This window comes from Cyrtonyx montezumae, unplaced genomic scaffold (assembly GCF_038088225.1).
Source record: "Cyrtonyx montezumae isolate F1298 unplaced genomic scaffold, pur_monq_1.0 scaffold_13, whole genome shotgun sequence".
NCBI classification, from domain to species: Eukaryota; Metazoa; Chordata; class Aves; order Galliformes; family Odontophoridae; genus Cyrtonyx; species Cyrtonyx montezumae.
In genome coordinates this window covers 4,545,667-4,566,253 of record NW_027071859.1, presented here as the reverse complement: position 1 = coordinate 4,566,253, position 20,587 = coordinate 4,545,667, and the positions used below count along the sequence as shown (strand labels likewise).

Here is a 20,587-nt window from a genome sequence, read left to right as displayed (position 1 = left end):
GAGATGGGACACGGCAGATCACAGCTCCTGCATTAAAATATTCTTCCTCCCTGTATATAAAGTGCATGAAGAACCTTGGGAAATATTATGCATAGCTATTAACGCATCAGACTCAGCTGCTGGGCTGTTCCAGTTAACAACACCTCCTCCTTTATGCTGAGGGTAGAGTTATTCTAATGCTAGTTATCAATTAAAAAAATGAAATCAAATTGCTCCCAGTGAGGTTTAAAGGGAAGTTCTCTGGTTTGCTGGTGCAGAGTAACTTGGCTCTGAGTGGAGAGATGAGCACTCACTGTGCCCAAACCTGGATTACCAGAGCAGGAGGGAGTGGGAGAAGTCCTCCAGGAGCGGCCTTGTGCCACCAAAGGTGTTGTGGCACTCTGAGCAGAGCAGCTCTGCCCCCTTCATTGCACACCGCAGCCACGCCGTATTTAAGACATCTGCTTCCAGGGCGATGGGCCCTGGGGGAGGTAGTGATCCATTCTGCTGCATGGATCACGTCCATAAAAACCAGGAATTAGAGCATCTCGACTCCTTGGTACGCAGTGTCTCCCATCACTGTGGCTTGCACGGACAGGAGCTTCGTGCAAAGGAAAAGGAGAAGAAACTGTATGCCAGAAGGCCCTTAGAAGCTGCTCTATGCATTTCGTATTAAGATTTCTTTACAAAATTCCAGGAAACACTGCAACTAACAAAAGCTGAAAGGAGATACAAATCCCTGGCAGTACTACGCATGCTGTGCTGTAACCCACCCCGCTTATTTCTGCTACAGATTAGTTTCTATTTTAATTTTATTCCTTCTGCATAAATGATATTAATTACAGTAAATCAGCATAATTATCTCCTTCACTAAGCATCCCTGTCTCCTCTGATGACAATGTATCTCTCCCTTGGACCTCTGAACCAGATGGCTAAGGCACTTCGATACCCACACGCAGCACGGACAGAGACTAGATACTATTAAAGTTTAATCATTAATTCAGCATCCTAAATATTCCCCGCATAGATAAAACCTCTATTGCTCAGGCTGTCCAACCCCCCCCCCCGATTCCTTAAACAAGACATAAACAGCTCAGAATATAAAAGCCTGTGGCCTTTCTCGATTCGTTAGAAAATGAGAGCGTACGTAGATATGTGCACAGGTATATACAGGAATGTAATCTGCACCACAGGATGTTAAAAATTAGTAAGATGTACCAAAAATAAAATCAAGTCCTATAAAAGTCAGGCCAACCCTCCACCTCTGGGGGACATCAGTTTGGGGAAGACTCTTTCATGGGTTTGTTTCCACGTCGCCGGGTTGGGCTCCTCTTAGCACTGCGCTCCTCAGCGCAGCGGGCGGTGGATGATTGTAAAGCGCAACCATTGCTTAGTTCAACACAATAAATACTAATAAATAGACTGCAGTCATCCTGTTACAAGAGCAGTGAGCCTCTGCTTTGAGAAGCTGGGTGAAAACCGAAGGCTGGGGGGAATCCCAAAGGTTGGGTGAAGACCAAGAGGTTGAGTGGAAACCCAAAAGTTGGGTGGAAACCCAAAGGTTGGGTGAAGACCCAGAGGTTGGGTGGAAACCCAAAGGTTGGGTGAAGACCCAGAGGTTGGGTGGAAACCCAAAGGTTGGGTGAAGACCCAAAGGTTGGGTGAAGACCCAAAGGTTGGGTGAAGACCCAAAGGTTGGGCAGGATGCTCCACAAAGCAGCAGGCAGGACCCGACAAAGGGCTGGGGACATGGGAGCACTTCAGTGCCATCTGTGTCAAAATCCTCCTGGCCCAAAGGACAGAGCAAATGGGAAGGCCCCGCAGTGCCCAGGGGCAGTGAGAGGAACGTGGCACAGTGAGAGCACATGCTAAATGGATCAGAGATGGCAAATTCAATTAACTCCACTCTTCTGCTAAAGGAAGTGACCAAAAATATTGCAGAGTGGGTCATGGGTCTGCTCCCATTCCCAACAAATCAGCAATAAAGTTTGTGCTGATTTACACAGAAGGATAACAGAACAGAAATCAAACCAGGCATCGATGCTGGGCCATGCAACCAGAGGCTGCTGTGTTTTAAAATGAAAGGGTTTTGAGGGGTTCCTCATTTCCAGATTGAGCTTTACGTTCCCTTCTCTGCCCATCTGGGATCATTATCTTGCCTTTTCACCATGGATTATATGATACAGCTCTTCCAAAATTACACAAAAATGGCTCTTTTGGGGACTTGTGCTCAGAGAAGCACTGAGGCACGGGTAGGGTTTTGCAGCCACTGGAAGTTGTGCCATCATTTGCACTCACATCTCTTCCCTCTCTGGGAGGTGGAGGAGGGCAGAGCTCACAGCCACCGCTGCACCTCAGCGTCACAACATGTAACAGGAAACCACGGCTGCAGATCCAGCACCACCACAAGGCAAGGAATGAATGTGCCAACCCAAAGCAGAGAAAAAACCCTTCATTAGTGTTTGCCACAAACCACAGGTTCACGGGGCTGCTTTTGGCCGTCTGAAGCTAAAAGATGGGGGCCCACGGCCGCGGCGTTCTGCAGCAGCCCACTCAGCTCGCCCAGGATTTCCTGTTCTCCGTGTTTTTCTGGCTCTTCTCCAGGCGAACTGTGGGTCCTCCTTCTGACTTGGCCAGGGCTGTGAGTGAAGCCAGGCTGGATGCTGAAGCAGAGAAGTTGCCACTCCTCCTGTTCTCGCTGGGCACTGCTCCCTGCAACCTCACGCCGCTGCTCCGTCGCCTCGCCGGTCCCGCGGCCTTCTTAACTCTGCCTGGTTTCACGAGCAATCCGTAGCCCGGGTTGCACCTGAAGTACTGCTTTCCTCCAATGGAGCCATCATTCTTCCCTTTGAAAAGAAAAAGAGACCGCAGACCTCCTCAGACGTCTGAGATCCCCCCCAGGACCGATCCCAGCCCACGCCCACCGTGCCCACTGCCCACCTCCCTCAGTGCCACACCTCCCCGCTCCTTGAACACCTCCAGGGACGGTGACCCCACCACCTCCCTGTGCAGCTGTGCCTGACCAAAATGCTGCACAGAATGACTTCTGTTGTGTGCACATGGCGTGCTGCGACCCAGCACTCGAGGAAACTGGCACAGGGTCCCGGGGCATTACTGACAGCAGGACAGGGATGGAGGTTTAACTGGGCTATTGTTCCAGGGATGTCACTGGGCTGAATCCAGCTCAGCTGAAGTCATGGCTACAAAATGCTTAAAGACATGTTGGGGGAGTGAACAAACACAACGACAGAGAACAATATATGCCAGAAGGACATACTAATTATAGATTTTCTCAGTCTAAATGGATAGAGTTTTTTCTGTTGTTGTTTTTAAGGTTAAAAACAATGCATAAATCTCCTGGCTGAGCTGCTCAGCTCCATGCAGAGCCATGCAGGTTATTACAGAAGTAGAGAAGCAGATGGATAAAAGAGTGACCACAGCAGCCTGTGCTGAAAGACAGTGCCAAGTTGCAGGTGAAAATAAAAGCTACTGTGATGATGACAGACTTAGAAACTATCACACAGGAGGACAGTGGAAGCACTTTGTTCCTGCAGAACAAAATGCTGCGTTCCCTACAAATGGGTAAAGAAGCAGGAAAGCAAGCACCACCTGTACAAAGCTGGTATGAGAGCAAACAAGAGCTCGTGATCAATGATTTTGATTGAGAGAGAAGTAAGTCATCGTGCTCCAGAGGAGCAGATAAGTGGGAGAAGCCTTCCCTGAGGAATGGATAAGACAAAAAGCCCATCAGCTGTTTTTATAGCCGAATGGATAAAATCATAGGAAGCAGTTGCAGCAGCAGAACTGGCCTTGGTCCATCCATGCCTATGGCAGAGGTTGGGACTGGATGGCCTTTAAGGTCCCCTCCAACCCAGAGACACTGGATTGTGACCATGTTTCCCAAGGGAAGCTACAGCTCTGCTAGAAGACAGCTATGGTCTAACAAATCATGCCCCACCCCTGGAGCTGCCCAAGGCCAGGCTGGATGGGGCCCTGCACAGTCTGATCTGGTGGCTGGTAACCAGCCCATGGTTGGAGCTGGGGCTGGAGAGAGCTTTAAGGTCCCTTCCAACCCAAGCCATTCTATGGCTCTATGAAATCAGAGACTTAAATCTGTGTGGGAACAGAAGAACAACACCAGTGGGTGAGTCTTCAAGAAGCCCAGCGTCTCTTAGCCAACACCTCTTAGCCATGAGACTTCCAAGGATTGCTAAGCTGATGCTGTCCAGGTATGTGCAAACCGAGTACTGACTGTGGACCAAACAGGGAAGGAATGTGTCATTTCAAAACAATACAACTTTCAGAGGGATTGAAGCTACAGTTTTCAAACTCCAGGCAGTCTTCTGTGCCCAGTTGAAAGCACGTTGTCTAGTTTAGCTTTTATGAGCACGATGCGCACGGGAAAGAGAAGTGTTCCTTTCAATGGGAGTTCTGCATCCTTGAGACACTACTTGTCTCTGTCCACTACTAGAGGAGCAGTTCCAGTCTCAGGGAAGCATGCAGTGTGATGAGTGTGGGCAACTCCCTGAGACGTGCTGATTCACCTATCAGAGCTGCATTGCAGCTTTGGAATTTCACAGCTTGGTTAAAAGAATTTAAATGAGGAGCTCTGAGTGCCCTTCATATACCAAGTTCTCTCACTGTCAAAGGCAAAGTCATCTACTGGTCACTTCCTAGGAAACATTTCTTCTCTGAAAGAGCACTGATGCAGTGGCTCAGCTGCCCAGGGGGTGGTGGAGTCACCGTCCCTGGGAGTGTTCAAGAAATGTGTCGATGTGCTCCTAAGGGACATGGTATAGTGGGGAAATACTGTGGTAGGTTGATGGCTGGACTGGATGACCTTGGAGGTCTTTTCCAACCTCGGTGATTCCATGATTCTCCCAAGCTTTCCGCTAGCACATCCTGCCTGCTCTTGGATAACAAAGAAAACGAGTGCCATGAAAGCCAAAGTGAACCTGTGAAGGAAAACGTGAAGCCTGGGGCTCCAGCAGAGAACAAATGCCAGCTATCACCTCCTTTCCTCTCCTCTTCATAGTTTTAAAGTGCTTCTGCTCATTGCTTCTCTGCACCACGCTCCAGTGACTCATGGGAGCAAACCCTCTCCAAGAACGGTATCCTACTTCCTAAAAACTATTGTGTTATATAGCATCTGGAAGGCCTAAAAGAGTCAGGCAGAAACGACAAAAGAAACTGAAAGGAACCTTTAACGGCCTCTTTTTCCTGGTGGTCAACATTCAAACAAACACTGCAAACTCTGAAATGTTGCCTACATTGTACCCAACCTACAGCGTGCCTTACCTGAAGGTAAATCCAGTTCAACACCAACCCACGTTCCCTCCTGGAAGTCTGTAGGACCAATGTACCTAACGATGCCTGTCTTGTTTGCACCAACAGTGACATATTCTCCCTCCTTCAGCCACTCTGGGATTTCATTGCCATCTTCGGAGTCAGAAACTACTTCCAGTTTTTCTTCTGCCATCTCTGACCCATTATGGCTCAGGTCGTGGGCTGCAGACACGCTCTTTTCTCCTTCCTGCTGCTCCTCTTCTGTGTTTGGTGAACATGAGGGATCTGTCCCCAGCATGCTGCTAAAGGACTTGAGCTCTGAAGTCTTGACTTTCTGGATTTTGAAGGGGGAGGCAGCAACACTGGGTTGGGACAATTGGTTGGGCTGAACCTGAGGTTTGGGAAATCCCAGTTCAGAAGCCCCACAGGTTGTTTCCTTTCTCCGGGCAGCCTGTCCTGCTGACTCCATTGATTGCTTAGATGACTCCTTCCTTGGAGCAGAGGTAGAAAGAAAGGTCTTTGCATCAGTGGTTACAGAGGCATCATTTGCCTGCTCATCATGAGTCACAGGAGATGCAGAAGATTTTGATTTCAAAGCATCGCTCCCATTCACTTCGGTGCTGTCTTTCGATCTTGTGTGAGCACTTGGAAGGCTGGGGGTGGGTAGACCCTCCCCCTTATTGTTGAGACAGCTTTCTGAAGGACTGTCTGAGTGCCCTGGCATGTCCAAAGATCCCTGAGCCACAGCAGGAGCTGGGAAGTCACTTAGGGCAGGCATCTGTCCCCCTGGCTGAACCACAGCATCACTCCCTGCTGTGAGGGCTTCAGAGAGGGTGGCTGTGGACACACTGTGGGAAAAGTACCCGCTGGAGGCTTCACTCAGAGGACTTGGAGGCCCTTCCTGGGAGTCCTGTGCCTGGACATCTCCCGTGGGCTGCTGCAAAGGCACTTTGGGCATCTTTTCAGGAATCTTTTCCACCTCTGACATCCGAACCGCAGCTTCAAATGGCCGTTTCCCTACTGCCTCTTGGTTCAGCTGAAACAGAAGAGGATAGTGACCACGGGGCTCTGATATCCAAACTCTCTGGGTTAAAAGGGCAGATATAAGGCCCCTGGGAAGCACTAAGCCCTAAAGCATATCTACACCCCCACATAGCCATGGTCCATCCAGAAGATGCAAGTTGATCTGAAGTCAGCTCTACAAACCTGGTAGGATTGTCAGCTCACTTCTTCCATTAATAAGAAAAGCACTGACTAAAAGAAATATGTTCCCCAATATTTACTGAAAAATTATTTATATTGCAGGAATGGTCATTTGCTGTTTGAATAGCAGGATTTATATGAAATGTGAAATGGCCATGATCTATAAGTCTCTCTCAGTTATTTGGCTTAACTTTCAGGACTGATAAATCACATCTTTCCAGCTCAGCTGTCATTTATGTCCCCGTTCCCAAATGCCATTCCCACCTCAATCCGCCAACAACGCACACTTTCAGAGTATGAAATTAACTGCACCTCATGAGATTAACAGCCCATTTTAGTGATGTATTTCTTGGCTGTAAAGTTTACTAAATCTGATAGATCAATATCTTTTGCCAGCACATGTACTCTAAAAGATTAGGATGTCTCTAAATCTCTTTGGGAGGGAAGGAGGTGGCTGCTAATATGAAGGAGAACAAGTGGTTGGAGGAAGGCAGACGTGAACATATCCTACCTGTTAAACTCTCAAGTGCACATACTTATTTACTGCTCAAAATGTTGTGTTCTTCCCATTTAATGGTAAACTGTCCCAAACAACAGGATTTGCACCTTGTTCTGACATGTCTCTCTCAACTGGGAACTTAAGTGGCATTTGATGAAAGAGGGATTTGATTGAATTACAAGAGCTGCAGGAGCCAAAGCTATTGCTAAGTGAGATACAATACAGAAAAGTGTTCTGAAATGTTGCAGTGGATTAAAAACACTTTTAGCTCCTCTATGGAGCGGGTGCTGTACATGTGGACTCTGGAGCTCTGTTCTTTCTTTGGGCTTTCCCTTTTCAGCTGTGTTCAGATAACACACATTTTACTAAGACAATAAAAGCACAGTGGGAGAAAGCTGATTTGCTATTCACAAGACTGAAGTTCTGCTGAACTGTGGGAGATCATAGGGTCTATTTTCTATCCTGCTTAGCAAGAGCCTTTTTTCATTCCAATATCATGAATTGGCTTGAAATGTAAAATCAAGAATTAAGCTCAGCGCTCAGAATAACAGACTCGTTCTGTTTATAGAAAGCACCAGTGCACAGCAATTTGTCTTTTAAAGCAGCAAAACAGCTACATTTTAGCTAGTTAACTGCAAATACAATCATATGATTAGCCAGGCTTTTAAATATAGAAGCATAGCCAGCAACAGACTTCAGCAAGGCCTAAGAAAACAGAGCAACACACATTGCATTTAATTGTCTGACCGTGAAGCGACAGGAAAGTGCAATAGCTTTTGCTGCCTCTGGTTTTCAGAGATGTGAATACAGAAACTGTTTCTGAACATGCTACTGTGTGCTTACCTGCTTTATCTTTGCAGCACTGGCATCGATACTGGCAGACTGAACCATAATCCGTGGGACAGCCTGCAGGAATGGAAAACAGAGCGTCACTTGCTGAAAGGGTTACACGTTGTCTAGCTGGTAAACATCAAAGCTGATATCTGAAACTCTGGGAGATAAGTTTCTGACTTATCAAAAAGGACCAAGCACTGCTACCCTAATGTGTTCTGCTGATGTACTTTGAAGGGCCAAATGAATGACTTTACCAAAGCTACAGAGGCATCTCTGAACTTCAGCATAAAAAAAAAGCTACAAGCAAAAATTCATAAGCACAGACTTTTCTTTCACCGAGTGGTAAAGGGCACAGCATTGAGCAAGCAGATGGCAAAGAGGTCTGAGGTCACGCTGCTCTGGTGAAGTCCTCTCCACAATTTTCCCCTTCTCCAGTACCTCAATTCAGTTAAAATTTTAGCCATGTTGACTCATTTGCTAATGAAAACGTATTGGTCCGGAGCCAGAAAGGCCACTTCTGAGTTTCCACTGTATCCTCTATTTGACAGCTGGGGTTTGACATGAAGGTTTTGCTCATATTCAGTGTTTGGGGCTTTTGGGGCTTCTCTGAAGGTTTGAAGTAATCACTTGAAGGCATCTCCTGAGATCACAGCAGCCAAATGTGACCAGAACTCTGCTACCTGACTCAAGCTGCCACGCACTGCTGTCAGAGGGAAAGGGACCACCTGCTCAATGGAGGACTTTGGGAATGGGACACGGGAAGATGAGAGGAGTAACAAAGGCCAAAACATCTCTTTAGCAACATGCTGCAACTTCATACAGGTTCATACTTTTCGGGAAAGAACTCTCTAAGGGCAACATATACAATTAGTGAGCGCTCTGCTTTCTTCCTTTTCCTTTTCTCCTCTCTCCAGGGGACTTGAGAACTCCTTCTGTAGAAACACAGTGCTCATCTCCAAGGCATATTTCCAGAATCCATTTGACAGAACTGAAACTTTCCAACTGAAGAGTGAAGTACTCTTTTCTTGCATCCCTTCTAAGTAAAGCAAAGTAGGAATATGACTAATCCTCTCCCAAAAAGAAACATGGGGGACAAGGACAGCTATTATTTATGCAGAGATTGCCAGGCATTAAACAAACCACAGTTGTTCAAAGAAAAACTAAAAGACAAAAGACAGACAAAAAACCAACAGCTTTGCAGTGGATCAAAATCACAGTGGTTTTTTTTTTTTTTTTTTGGTAGAGACATTAAAGCTTCAGCTCACTAAAAGAAAGCAGGAGGAGGGGGCTGCTCGTCTTTACACTTGCTAATTGAAAGTGCACTGCTTCTGTTTGGGATGCATTCTGTGATCTGTGACATGAGCTAGGAGCAGAGGGCTACTAGAATCAAACAAAGCAATGAAGCCTCAAAATAAACACTGCTTTAGGACTCATCACCCAGTGGTGTTTGAGTTTCAGATTCCTCTGGGATATACCACAGAATCATAAAGGGTGGAAAAGACCTCTGAGATCATCTAGTCTAACTGTCAACCCACCACTACCATGCCCAAAGTCAAGTGGCAATCTTCTAAGATGAAAGTGTGAACCTGAAAACAACTGTGACACTGATTTGCACCTCATCTCAGAGACAGCTCAGAGCAATGAGGTTCAGTGAGTACTCTGTCGTGCCCAGAAGAACCAACCTGGACATGCAAGGATAACTCAACTGTCATAACAGCAAAGGTTTTCACTTTACACAGACTAGAGAGGAATGGGATTCACTTTCTTCTAAGAATACACTGCATCTTTTAGTTGTAACAGAGGCTTATCACCGTGTTAAAGCAGCTGGAGTACTTGGCAGAACAGTTTTGCTCTCCTATTCAGCTTTCTTTGAACCGTGGTTGGTCCACCTTGGAAAGCAGCACAAAGCCAAGCTGTTAAATATCACCTTCTATTTAAAAGAAATCACTGGCACAAGGCATTAGGGCTAATCCCTAGGAAAGCACTTCCACAGCACTTCAGATCTTTTGCAGAGGGACATCTGAACCTCAGCGATGAGCCAAGGCCATGGAGTTCAGATAATCCCAGTCCAATACCTCTGCAGCCCTACACACAGCACACTATTTTCTGGCACCTCAGAAAGGCTGTGCAAAGAAAAATGACTGTCCTTGTTGCTTCTGCACTACTGTGTGTGATCTGATACAGAAAGGGAATGATATAGAGGGGAATACGGAGTCCTCAGTACAGGAGAGACATGGAGCTGTTGGAGTGCATCCAGAGGAGGGCCACAAAAATGATCCACGGGACGGAACAGCTCTCCTATGAGGACAGACTGAGAGAGCTGGGGCTGTGCAGCCTGGGGGAGAGAAGGCTGTGGAGGGATGTCCAGGAAATGCATTGTTATGAGAGACTGAGAATTGGAGAAAGAAGAAGCATTTAATGATATCTCAGTGCCTTTGATTTCCTTTCCTCCCTTTAAAACAAACAAACAGAAGAAAGTGTCGTGGGTTTTTTTTGTGGTTGGGATTTTTTTTTGGTTTTTATCTCTCAAAAACCTTAAGTCTTGCAGCACACAAATCCAGGAAATCTAAGAAGCAAATAAACCCGTTTCATTTTCATCATTCCTCATCAATCGCTAAGACGACGCTCTCCTCCTGTAAGGATGACACATCTCGAAACTCCTACAATAACTTTGCCAAGCAATGTTTAGAAAAACATGGAGAAAAAAAGCAATTATGAGAAGTGGCACTTGCCCAACTTTGGTGTTGACAAGAAACAGATGGGCAGAAACACCCTCACAAGGGTAGCAAAGGTACTAAAACAAATCTTTGCTAAAAAATGTAGTCAAGTGACTCGGGGGGGATATTCCAAACAATGTGTTTGACTGTCTGTGAAGACATTTACTGGATGCAAAATATTTCTGAACTGAGAGCCAAATTTTGTCATTAAACGTGTGCAGATACTGACTGTGAAAGCAGACACATTTATGCAAAGGCAAAACATGACCCTTTAACTGCGATAATTTTTGGCACAGTTTCTTCAACCAAGCTGACAAAACATGGAGTACGGGAGGACATGAAAGCAATACACTTTAAAGCATCTCTGAATCTCTGTGGAGCACAAATTCTTTTTCATGGGAGCTGCTCCTTTGTACAGTGAGTTTAGAAGGATTTCTCAGTGTGTTTGCACAATATTCTCGGGTCACATTGGAGGCCAATGTGAACATGCGTTGGGGTAACCAAAAGCCACATTATTATCAGTGATTATAGAAATTTGATGTCTCCGAGCTATGCGGTGTGGCTGACACATCCAGAGGGACACAGACAGGCTGAGCAGTGGGCCCAGGTGAACCTCATGAGGTTCAACAAATCCAGATGCAAGGCCTGCTCCTGGGTTGAGGCAACATCCGCTACCAATAAAAGTTGGGGGATGAAATGGTTTCGAGCTCAGAGAGAGTAGACTTAGGTTAGATATAAGACAAGAATATTTTACACTGAGGGTAGTGAGGCACTGGCATAGGTTGCCTAGAGATGTGGATGCCTCATCCCTGGAGACCTTCAAGGCAAAGATGGATTAAGCTCTGTGCAACCTGCATCTCCCTGCTCATTGCAGGATTGCAAGGAGTTGGACTAGATGACCTTTAAAGGTCCCTTTCAACTCTAAGGACTCTAAATCATAGAGTCCTTATTGTAGGACACTATGAAATATAGAGACCCATTTGGTATACCAGTGAGCTTGAAAAGCAAATGTTACCTCATTCCACTTACAGAAGCACCAAAATTAACCCTAAATTAACTTTTTCACACCATATAGCACATTTATATAATGCAACCTCTTCAATGGACTCAGAAAAACACATCTGGTCTTACACTGTCATTAAACATTTTCTGAAGCAATTCTGATGACGGTGACTGACGGATTCAGTGCAAAGCCCTTTGCCTTGATTTTACCAGCTGAAAACCCTTCACTGTTAATAAGCAATACAGAATCATAGAATCACCAAGGTTGGAAAAGACCCACACGATCATCCAGTTCAACTGTCCATCTATCAACAACAGTTCTCCCTAAACCATGTCCCTCAACACAATATCTAAACATTCATATGCAGTGAGCACAAAGAGACTGTACCCAAGAATTACTCTCCAAGCTCCAGAAAACGTACAATCACAGAACTGTAGGGCTTGGAAGGGACCACTAGATTCCACAAAATTAAACCCCTCTGCTAAAGCAGATTCCTACAATAGGTCACACAGGAATGCATCCAGATGGGTCTTGAATCATCTACAGAGAAGGAGACTCCACAACTTCTCTGGGCAGCCTATGCCAGTGCTCTGTGCTCTCACAGCAAAGAAATTGTGTGTGTTAATACGGAACTTCCTGTGTTCCACTTTCTGCCTCTTGCCCCTCGTTCTACTGCTGCATGCCACTGAAAAGAGTTCATTCCCAATGACTTGTCTCCAACACTTCAGACACTTATAAACAGTTATGATCCTCCCTCTCAGCCTTCTCTTCTCCAGATTGATGAGTTCCAAGTCTACCACCCTTTCCTTGTATGGGGGATGCCCGAGGCTCCTCATCATCTTTGAGAACCCTAGGTTTGGACTCCTAGGAGATGCCTGTCTTTTTTGAACTGGGGAGCCCAGAACTGCACACAGTAGTCTGAATGTGGCCTCACCAGGGCAGAGCAGAGGAGGAGGATCACCTCCCTCGACCTGCTGGCACCCCAGGATGCCACTGGCCTTCTTGGCCACAGGGCACTCTGCTGGCTCGCTGGCACACTGTTGTCCAGCTGAACACCCAAGTCCTTCCCCACAGAGCTCTTCCCCAGCAGGTCATCCCCTAATCTGTACTGATGCATGCGGTTATTCTTCTGCAGGCACAAGACTCTACGCATGCTCCTGTTAAACCTCACCAAGTTCCTCCTTGCTCAACTCTCCACTCTGTCCAGGTCATGTCGAATGGCAGCACAGCCTTCAGGTGTGTCAGCCACTCTTTCCCAGCTTTGTATCATCAGCAAACTTGCTGTGGGTAGACTCTATCCTATTGTCCAGGTCTCTGATGAAAACGCTGAACAAGACTGGTCCTAGTACTGACCCCTGGGGGACACCACTAACTACAGGCCTCCAACCAGACTCTGTGCTGCTGACCTCAACCCTCCAAGCTCTGTCAGTCAGCCAGTTCTCAATGCTGTCCCTCCATTTACCCAGCTGATGATGACATCAGGTTGGTTAAGCACGATTTCCCCTTGGTGAATCCAAGTTGCTGTCTACTCCTGATAACCTTCTATTCCTCCAATTGCTTGGATATGGCATTCAGAACACGTTGCTCCATCACCTTTCAAGGGATGGAAGCGAGGCTGACTGGCCTATAGTTTCCTGGGTCATCCTCCTTGCCCTTCTTGAAGCCTAGTGTGACCTTAGCTATCCTCCAGCATTCAGGCACCTCTTCTATTCTCCAAGACCAGCCAAGGTAATAGCTGATGCAAACCTATAAGGACATTATCAGAGAAAGTCCACTGCTGTTGCCTGACTGAGCTCAAGGACTGTCAGTCTGACAGTACTACGTTCATATCACCATTTAAAAACAGCTATTGGAAATTTCTCCAGCAGGGTATGACAGTTGCTTCATTAAATGTGGATTTAATTCAGTTTTGAGCAGTCGGGATGAAATACTTTCAAAAGACACACAGCAATTCAGTAAGAATTCTGAACAAAGCCAACAAAGTGGGTTTTATTTTAAAAAAGATCCACCCAGGCCCAATATTCCCACCCTCTCTATTTTAGAATAATTGTAAAGTCATTAGTCATCCCAATACAAATTCTGAAATCCTCAAGTTGATCCAAAATTCAGAACCTGTATTTTGTTGATTCTTTTTTATGCTTGTTTGCTATTTTTCCTAAAGACACTACATTTAAATATCAAACCAAACTAAACCCTTTTTATTTCACCTTCCAAACGTGGAACATTTCAGCCCATAATAATACTTTTGAATTCCACATTTCTAATGTACTTGGTGCAAAATTAAACATGCACCATTTCCTACGCAGTTATTTCCAGGCAGAAAGATTAAAAGGGCAATTTGTTACTGTTTTCAAGTTAGTTCACAAGGAAAGTTCCAGAGGTTTTCACTGAGCAGTTTAAAAGGACAGTTTTCCATACTCGTTCTCATTAAAAACTATTTGAAAGAGGATGATAGGGAAAATTGAACTTAGAAAGAAATCAAAACACGAACAGCTCAGCCATGAGATCCGGACACATATGAGCCCAGCCAGGCACAGAAGGTCTGTTGAGCTGTGCTGATTATAGCATCCCAATGGCTCTTTATGTGAAAAAAGCCTTCTAGATGTTTAAGAAGGTTCTTCTGAGGCCATGTTATTTACATCTGATTAAGGAACGTAAGTTCTTGCAATTATACTGTGCACCATACACACCCATGAAACTACTGCCATTTTTTAACGCACTGCCAGAAAAAGTCTTTTGTCAATTTAGAAAGCTTTTCATTAACCACATTTCATTTTGTTTCAGATTAATTGCTATGTCTGTATCAGAAGGTGAAGGAACAAATAGAGAGCTGTCCTCTCCCCCTGTTACATGTCTGCATTTCTATACCACAAAACAAAAGTGAATTAGATTAGAGCATGGAAATGCAAAGAGTTTATTTATTCCTTTAAAGAGGGCTGTGACTCAAGATCTCTCTTTTAAGCCACGTGCTAACAAAGACATTTGACCATCCAACAAGGATCTTGAGATGAAGGTGACCACTTATCAAATGTGCACTGGTCAGAGAAATTCACTTCAGTCACAGCAATGTCAAAAAGCAGAACGTGAAATAGAATATGTACATTCTTAATGTCAAAACCCAAAGATGCCCTAAAATGTAATTATACAGGCAGTTCCTGGAGATCAACAGGGTCATAAGGTAAAGAACAGCAATTCTGCTTGGTGCACACTGTGAAAGCCTCGGCATCTTAATAAAAGAGACAAGCGACGAGTGCGTGCACATAATGTAATTATGCACAGACAGATGAAACTCTGATACTCCATCCACCTGCATATTTCAAGCGAGTATTTTAAACTGCTCCTGATCAGCAATAAGGAGTGGTAAGGCTTTAAATCTTGCACACTGTGCCACTAAGCTTTTTAAAGAATTGCCTAGGAAAATAAAAAGCAATTGCAGTAATCCGAAAAAGGTTTAAATTGTTTGTGCTTTTATTTATTTATTTATTTATTTACTTACAGAATACTGGCAGTTAATTGAAAGGCAGCAGATAACTGATAAAATTGGCATTTTCTAACTTAAAAGTATATAAACAGCTTCATCAGAAACCAATCTTTTAGGTACATAAACAGCTTCATCGGAAGCCGTTCTGCTAGTTACATAAAGAATCCTATTATGCCAAATTAATTCAATCTAACTAATTAGAGAGCAGGAAGTTCTTTCAATTATTTTATGTGCTGTCTGAGAAACACACTTGAATACGAGAGCAGATTTCATTAATTGCGGTTCATTATTCTCCAGATTAGTTACTAAACTTGCATCAGAAGGTCAAAGACAGCAAATTTGTTAGCTGCCACCACCTTGCCTGGAATGGCTCTGCCTTTCTGAAAGCACAAACAAAAACAGCACAGGGAAAGACCATCTCAACAAGACATTACCATGAATTGCGTGTGCTCACTGTGCTAAACTAAAAATATTAGAAGTGTACTTTCAAAACAAGTGATGAGAACTCCATCTTCTGTTTATTTGTGTGGGATGAGATTTGGTAGCACGTCCACTTGGACAGCTGCTTGCTCACAATGGGCTGAACTACACTTAAAAATCTGCTGAAATAGTTAAGAGCCGCTCCCTTGGAAATGATGCTCAAAAGCACTAAAATGAGCTGTGACACCCAGGATGCAGCAAAACTTCTTTCTGCAGAGACTTAACCCTGACAGCTGAACTGCAACGTATCAGGGATTTAATAGCACAGCAGGGCAGCCACCTAGTTCAACCTGGGTCAGCAGCACTTCCATGGAGCAGGTTTTTATGACATTAGATACATACTCTGAAACGCTGCAACAGATACACACCAAAAAGTGAGCTCGACAAGAACTCTGGAAATTCTCCTTTATTTGAGATGTTTGATGAACTAGGAGAGAAAAACAACCGACCCACCAAGCTTTTGGTGTTTGTATTCAAAAATCTGTCATTATCGATCTGCTCGTTTGCATTTAACCAGGTAACGATGATTTCGATTTCCATTTTCCTTGTGCAGCTTTCCTTTAGTCATCTCCAGCTCTCTAGATCTGTTGTTTACTGTAACAGAAATCCAGCAACTCCCTGCTAAGAGGTCAGATTCCTTTGAAACTGCAGTTGCAATATCCTTTTGGCTTCACCTCCCCGTCGTGCTTTTTGTAGTTTGCTGCCTGCTCTCCTCCTGCACGCTCAGTTGTGTCCCCTGTCACTCCGTATCAAAGTGCTATTTTTCCACAGAACTGAGAAGTATTGTTCTGTGTATTCTGAGATGCGACACTATCATTTTTGTGCCCTCCCTGCTCTGGGGTATGGCACAGTCATGCAGGAATTCCCAGCTCGCTGTCCTACACGGACAGGTTAGTGATAAGGTGTTAGAGCTGACGGCCAAGCACTGACCCCATCACTGGCCCCTGAGCACTCAGCCATTTGTCACTGCCACCACTGGAATTCTGGCCAGTTTTTAACAGTTGGGAGCACATTTGCATCCTCGGGTAGTTATAAGGAAGCAGCAAGAAGGATTATGTGACGTGATATTCATGATGCTCAAGACAGTCTCACTACAGGCATGCATACATCAGCACACATCTAGCTCTTGCATGGCTCAGAGGAAGGTAATTCTGGTACAGTTCCTTCAGCTCCTGCTCTTTTATGCACTGTGATTTCTAACAGGAGTGAAGAAGCCATGTGCTTATGGATAGAGCTTTGAAGAATATCTATATATCACTGGGACCCGTGAGGTGTATTTGACTTGTTCTATTAAAACTAAAAGCAGCAATTAACTTTGAGATTTCCACCTGATTCAGTGGCCACAGAAAACTTCAGGCTGCTCTGTAATATGCATTAAAACATGACACACTTCTGTTTATAAATTAGCTTTTCTTCCTAAAAACAAATCAGAAATAGCATTCCTGCCTATTTAAAACTTGCTGCGATTGTGATCTGATTGAGTTTCCACAGTAATCCATAATCTAAATTTAAATTCCCTACAGTAGACAGCTTTGTAGTATCAAAATTGACTTCATGGCAAAGAACTGCAAGACTGATCTTGAACAGTAGGAAGGAGTGGGAACAGGTGGTTAGACTAGAGGCAGGAAATTGGGCCTCGCTTCTCAGCTCAGCTCTCATCGATTCAGCAACTCAAGCAGTGGTGAAAGGCTCTCAGTGCAATTGTAAAGAGCACCTCTTTGCATCTTTCAATACACAAATACCTGTAAGAAAGTCACTGTCTTCATTTTAATCATCTACATTTCCTTAGATGAGTAAGGTTTCGTGATCCCAGATTCTACCTTTACTGACCTTGCTGTAAGCAAAAGGCCACACGAAGATGTGAAATGTAAAGTTAGTTTAGATCTGTTGTGGAGTGTCCTTCTCTGGAGATGTTCAGGACCCACCTGGACACCTGGGACCTACCTGTGCAACCTGGGCTGGGAGTGCTTTGGCAGGGAGGTTGGACTGATGATCTCTAGAGGTCCCTTCCAACCCCTACAGTTCTGTGATTTCGTTACTTTGTAGAGAATAAAACATGGTCAAATTAAGAATTCTAAATCTCCTTTATTTGTACCATCTCTATCATAAGCTCCACTAAACCTTAATTGTTTTTTTAAGCATTTGGTTTTGGCCTATTTATCTACTTACTATTTCACTGTACTTCTGCCATAACAGAACAATTCATCAGGGTTTGAAAAGACCACTAAGACCATCTGGTCCTACCATCTATACCCCTTAGCTGTTCTCCAGCTGTAGCAACCAATGCAACAGAATGCCTGGGTCCAAACACAAAAAGGAATTGCTTGAGGATTATTTTTTTGTAGTTTTGTTTTAGAAAGACATCCTCTAAAACACTTATCTGCACAAGAAGAGGTGGGAAAGGTCGTTGCTAACAGAAAATGTGCTTCCCAAAGTACAGATGAAGAGAGATTTCTGTCTACAAAGAGTTAGCTGAATGCTTAACAAGGCACGGACCACATGGAAGTCCATACAGTTTAACAAGAGAGATCTGGCTCCAGATTTATTTTCATAACAGTTTTTAAGTATTCCAGGCTTAAACAGAAGAAGGCTTTTTCTTTATAAATAAATGACAGTCTGTCAAATTAGGAAGAAAATATCATTTGTAACAGGATTCATCTGTTTTCTTCAGGAGATAGTAGAGTTTTGTAGTCAACCTGACTGTGCATTATCTACCTTTCACTGCACAGAAGTCACAAACACAGCATGTGAAGTTTTGCAGCACAGAATAAAAATAATAATAATAATAAAAAAATCAAAGGCTTCTCTGGAACGTGGAATAAATGAGAAAATGAACAAAAGCATCTGTACACAGCAGAGGATAGAAAAGGGTGACACAAGCTGGGGCAGGGGAGAAGGAAGATGGTAAATGAAATATAAAGAATTAAAAATAGAATTACATTTTCCACTTGGCAGTACACAAACAACACTAAGTGCACTTCATAAATTTTACTATTGTTGCTGCAAACGGTATTACCATAAATCATGCTGGTAGTGTACTTGGCACTTCTAAAAAGCCAAGTGGGCTAAGTGTATCAATAAGTTTAACAGCTCCACTATCTCTGGACAGAATGGAGGGGAAATGCATCACAAGGCTTTACTGTGACTAAGAGTTGGGTTTGCACTGCAACAACAAATAAAACAGCACTCTGCTGCACGTCCAACAGCACTCACCAATATTATGGCATAGCCAATTTCATTTATAATTTTACCTGCTGTGCAAGAGGTGAGGTCTGCCTGCCCTTCTTCTCATCTCTAACAGGAAAGAGAGACTTCAGCAGCTTTGGCATCTGAGGCACAAACGACTTGACGGGATTCAGGTAGGAAGCAGCAAGGCTACCAAGACCTGTCAGAAAAATGGACAAGTGTGAACTGATATGCTTTTGGTGAAAAAAGATGCTACCATTTTCATTCTAGAACTGCATCTTCCAGTATTCAGTGCATTAACCAAAGAAAAAGTGAGTGTTTACTCCTCCTCTGAATGGGATATATGAGTTTGAGTAATTTTTAACCTGTGGCCCCAGTACAAAGGAAGTCTTTTCCATCACATGGTGTGAAAAAGTTTGCTGGTTCCCATTAGAAACATAAAATTGTTTATAACTTTCAGAAGCAAAAAAAAATTCAACAAAAACAACCTGGAAGCAAAACTGGAAAGATGTCGACACAACACAAAACTGCTAATAATTACAAAACTTACCAAGAGTTAAAGATGAGAAACCCCCAAATTAATAGAAAGAAAGAAATTAGGGACATTGTACTCTTCTTGCTAGTACTGCTGCTTTCACCACTGCACTCTCCCTTGTGAAAACCTAGTTAGATGTGGAAACCTCACTCTATATCACTGCACTCTCAGTTACTCACCAGGCACACTTATTGCAAAATAGCCCCACAGCTCTAGTGCTGGTTATTTTCTAAAACATTAGTGGGCTTCTAGTCTTTGCAGTTTTAATCTCAACAGAGATACATGTTCTGAGCCCAGGTAATTTCTGGGTTTAGAAATTGAGCTTTAGAGATTAAAGAAATCAAAGTCAACTTTAAACATGCCTACCACAGTGAGGGAGCGGCATAGACACTGCTTTGGAGGAGAAATCTGCCTCTGAAAGCCACTCAGCTTTGACAGTGAGAGACTGGGGTGAGTTTGCTCCATCTTTATGAGAGCTGCCTTAGCTTTAGGAAAGCCCTTACCTCCATCAGGGGAGTGGTTCTGCTGCCCAGAGCCTGGCAGAGAGGTACGAGTTGGACTAATGCCCCTGCTGGAGTTTGTGATACCTTGGGACACATCTTGCTGACTTTCCCATCGGCCCTGGGGAAAAAAAAAAGCTGTATTTTTCAAAGTATAGCACACCACCAGCAGCACTTACACACCATGCCAGCTTGCACAGCGCCTTCAAAAAGTTAAGAATGTGCAGAGCTGAGGAAAGACCCTTCCCCAAGGCACTTTTAGTTGAAACACCCAGTCCTGCAAAGATAAGCACCCTCAGCTCCCATCTGCAGCAAGGCACAGGAAGAATCTGCCTAGAGACCTTAGATCTATGATACTGCACTGAACTGTGCAGCTGTTTCAGGAGTCGAGTATGGTACAACCAGGTGAAAATAAAATAGCTCTGTTGGTTCCAAATTCCTAAATATTTTGTGTCTCTGCCCAGGAAGAGTTTACAAGTGAAGTCTGGATGAAGCGGCAGGGAGAAGGGGTGAGGACAGAGCTTGGAATGAGAAAATAAACGTGATCTTAGACCCGAAGGCTGGATATTAGTGCCTAGGGTCAGACATAGCCCAGAGGAAGTTCAGGTTGGATATTAGGAAAAACTTATTCTCAGCAAGAGTGGTAAAGTATTGGCACAGCTGCCCCAGGAGGAGGTGGTGTCATCTTCCTTAGAGGTCTTCCAGAGATGTGGAGATGTGGCACTGAGGGATGTGGTCAGTGGTCATGGTGGGGTGGGCTGGCGTTGGACTGGTGATCTTGGAGGTATTTTATGACCTTAATGATTCTAGGATTCTATTTCTTCCACCCCAAGCTTGCCAGTCAGAGGCTGGCTCGGTGACAACGTTTCTTGGCTAACGGAGAG

The 20,587-nt window shown here is 44.4% G+C and overlaps 1 protein-coding gene across 2 annotated transcripts in view; it reads right to left on the bottom strand.

Annotated features, from left to right (window-relative positions):
• Window positions 1–2,529: 2,529 nt before the first annotated feature.
• The window catches only part of KIF13B (kinesin family member 13B), a 111,864-nt gene continuing 93,806 nt past the window's right edge, over window positions 2,530–20,587 (bottom strand). For both annotated transcript variants that reach the window (XM_065730482.1, XM_065730483.1), the window contains 5 exons: window positions 19,707–19,824; window positions 18,734–18,867; window positions 7,811–7,873; window positions 5,278–6,301; window positions 2,530–2,825 (listed from right to left, as the gene is read on the bottom strand). In XM_065730482.1, coding sequence (XP_065586554.1) covers window positions 2,533–2,825; window positions 5,278–6,301; window positions 7,811–7,873; window positions 18,734–18,867; window positions 19,707–19,824 — 1,632 coding nt within the window. In that variant the 3' untranslated portion in view covers window positions 2,530–2,532. The remainder of the gene's footprint in view (window positions 2,826–5,277; window positions 6,302–7,810; window positions 7,874–18,733; window positions 18,868–19,706; window positions 19,825–20,587) is intronic.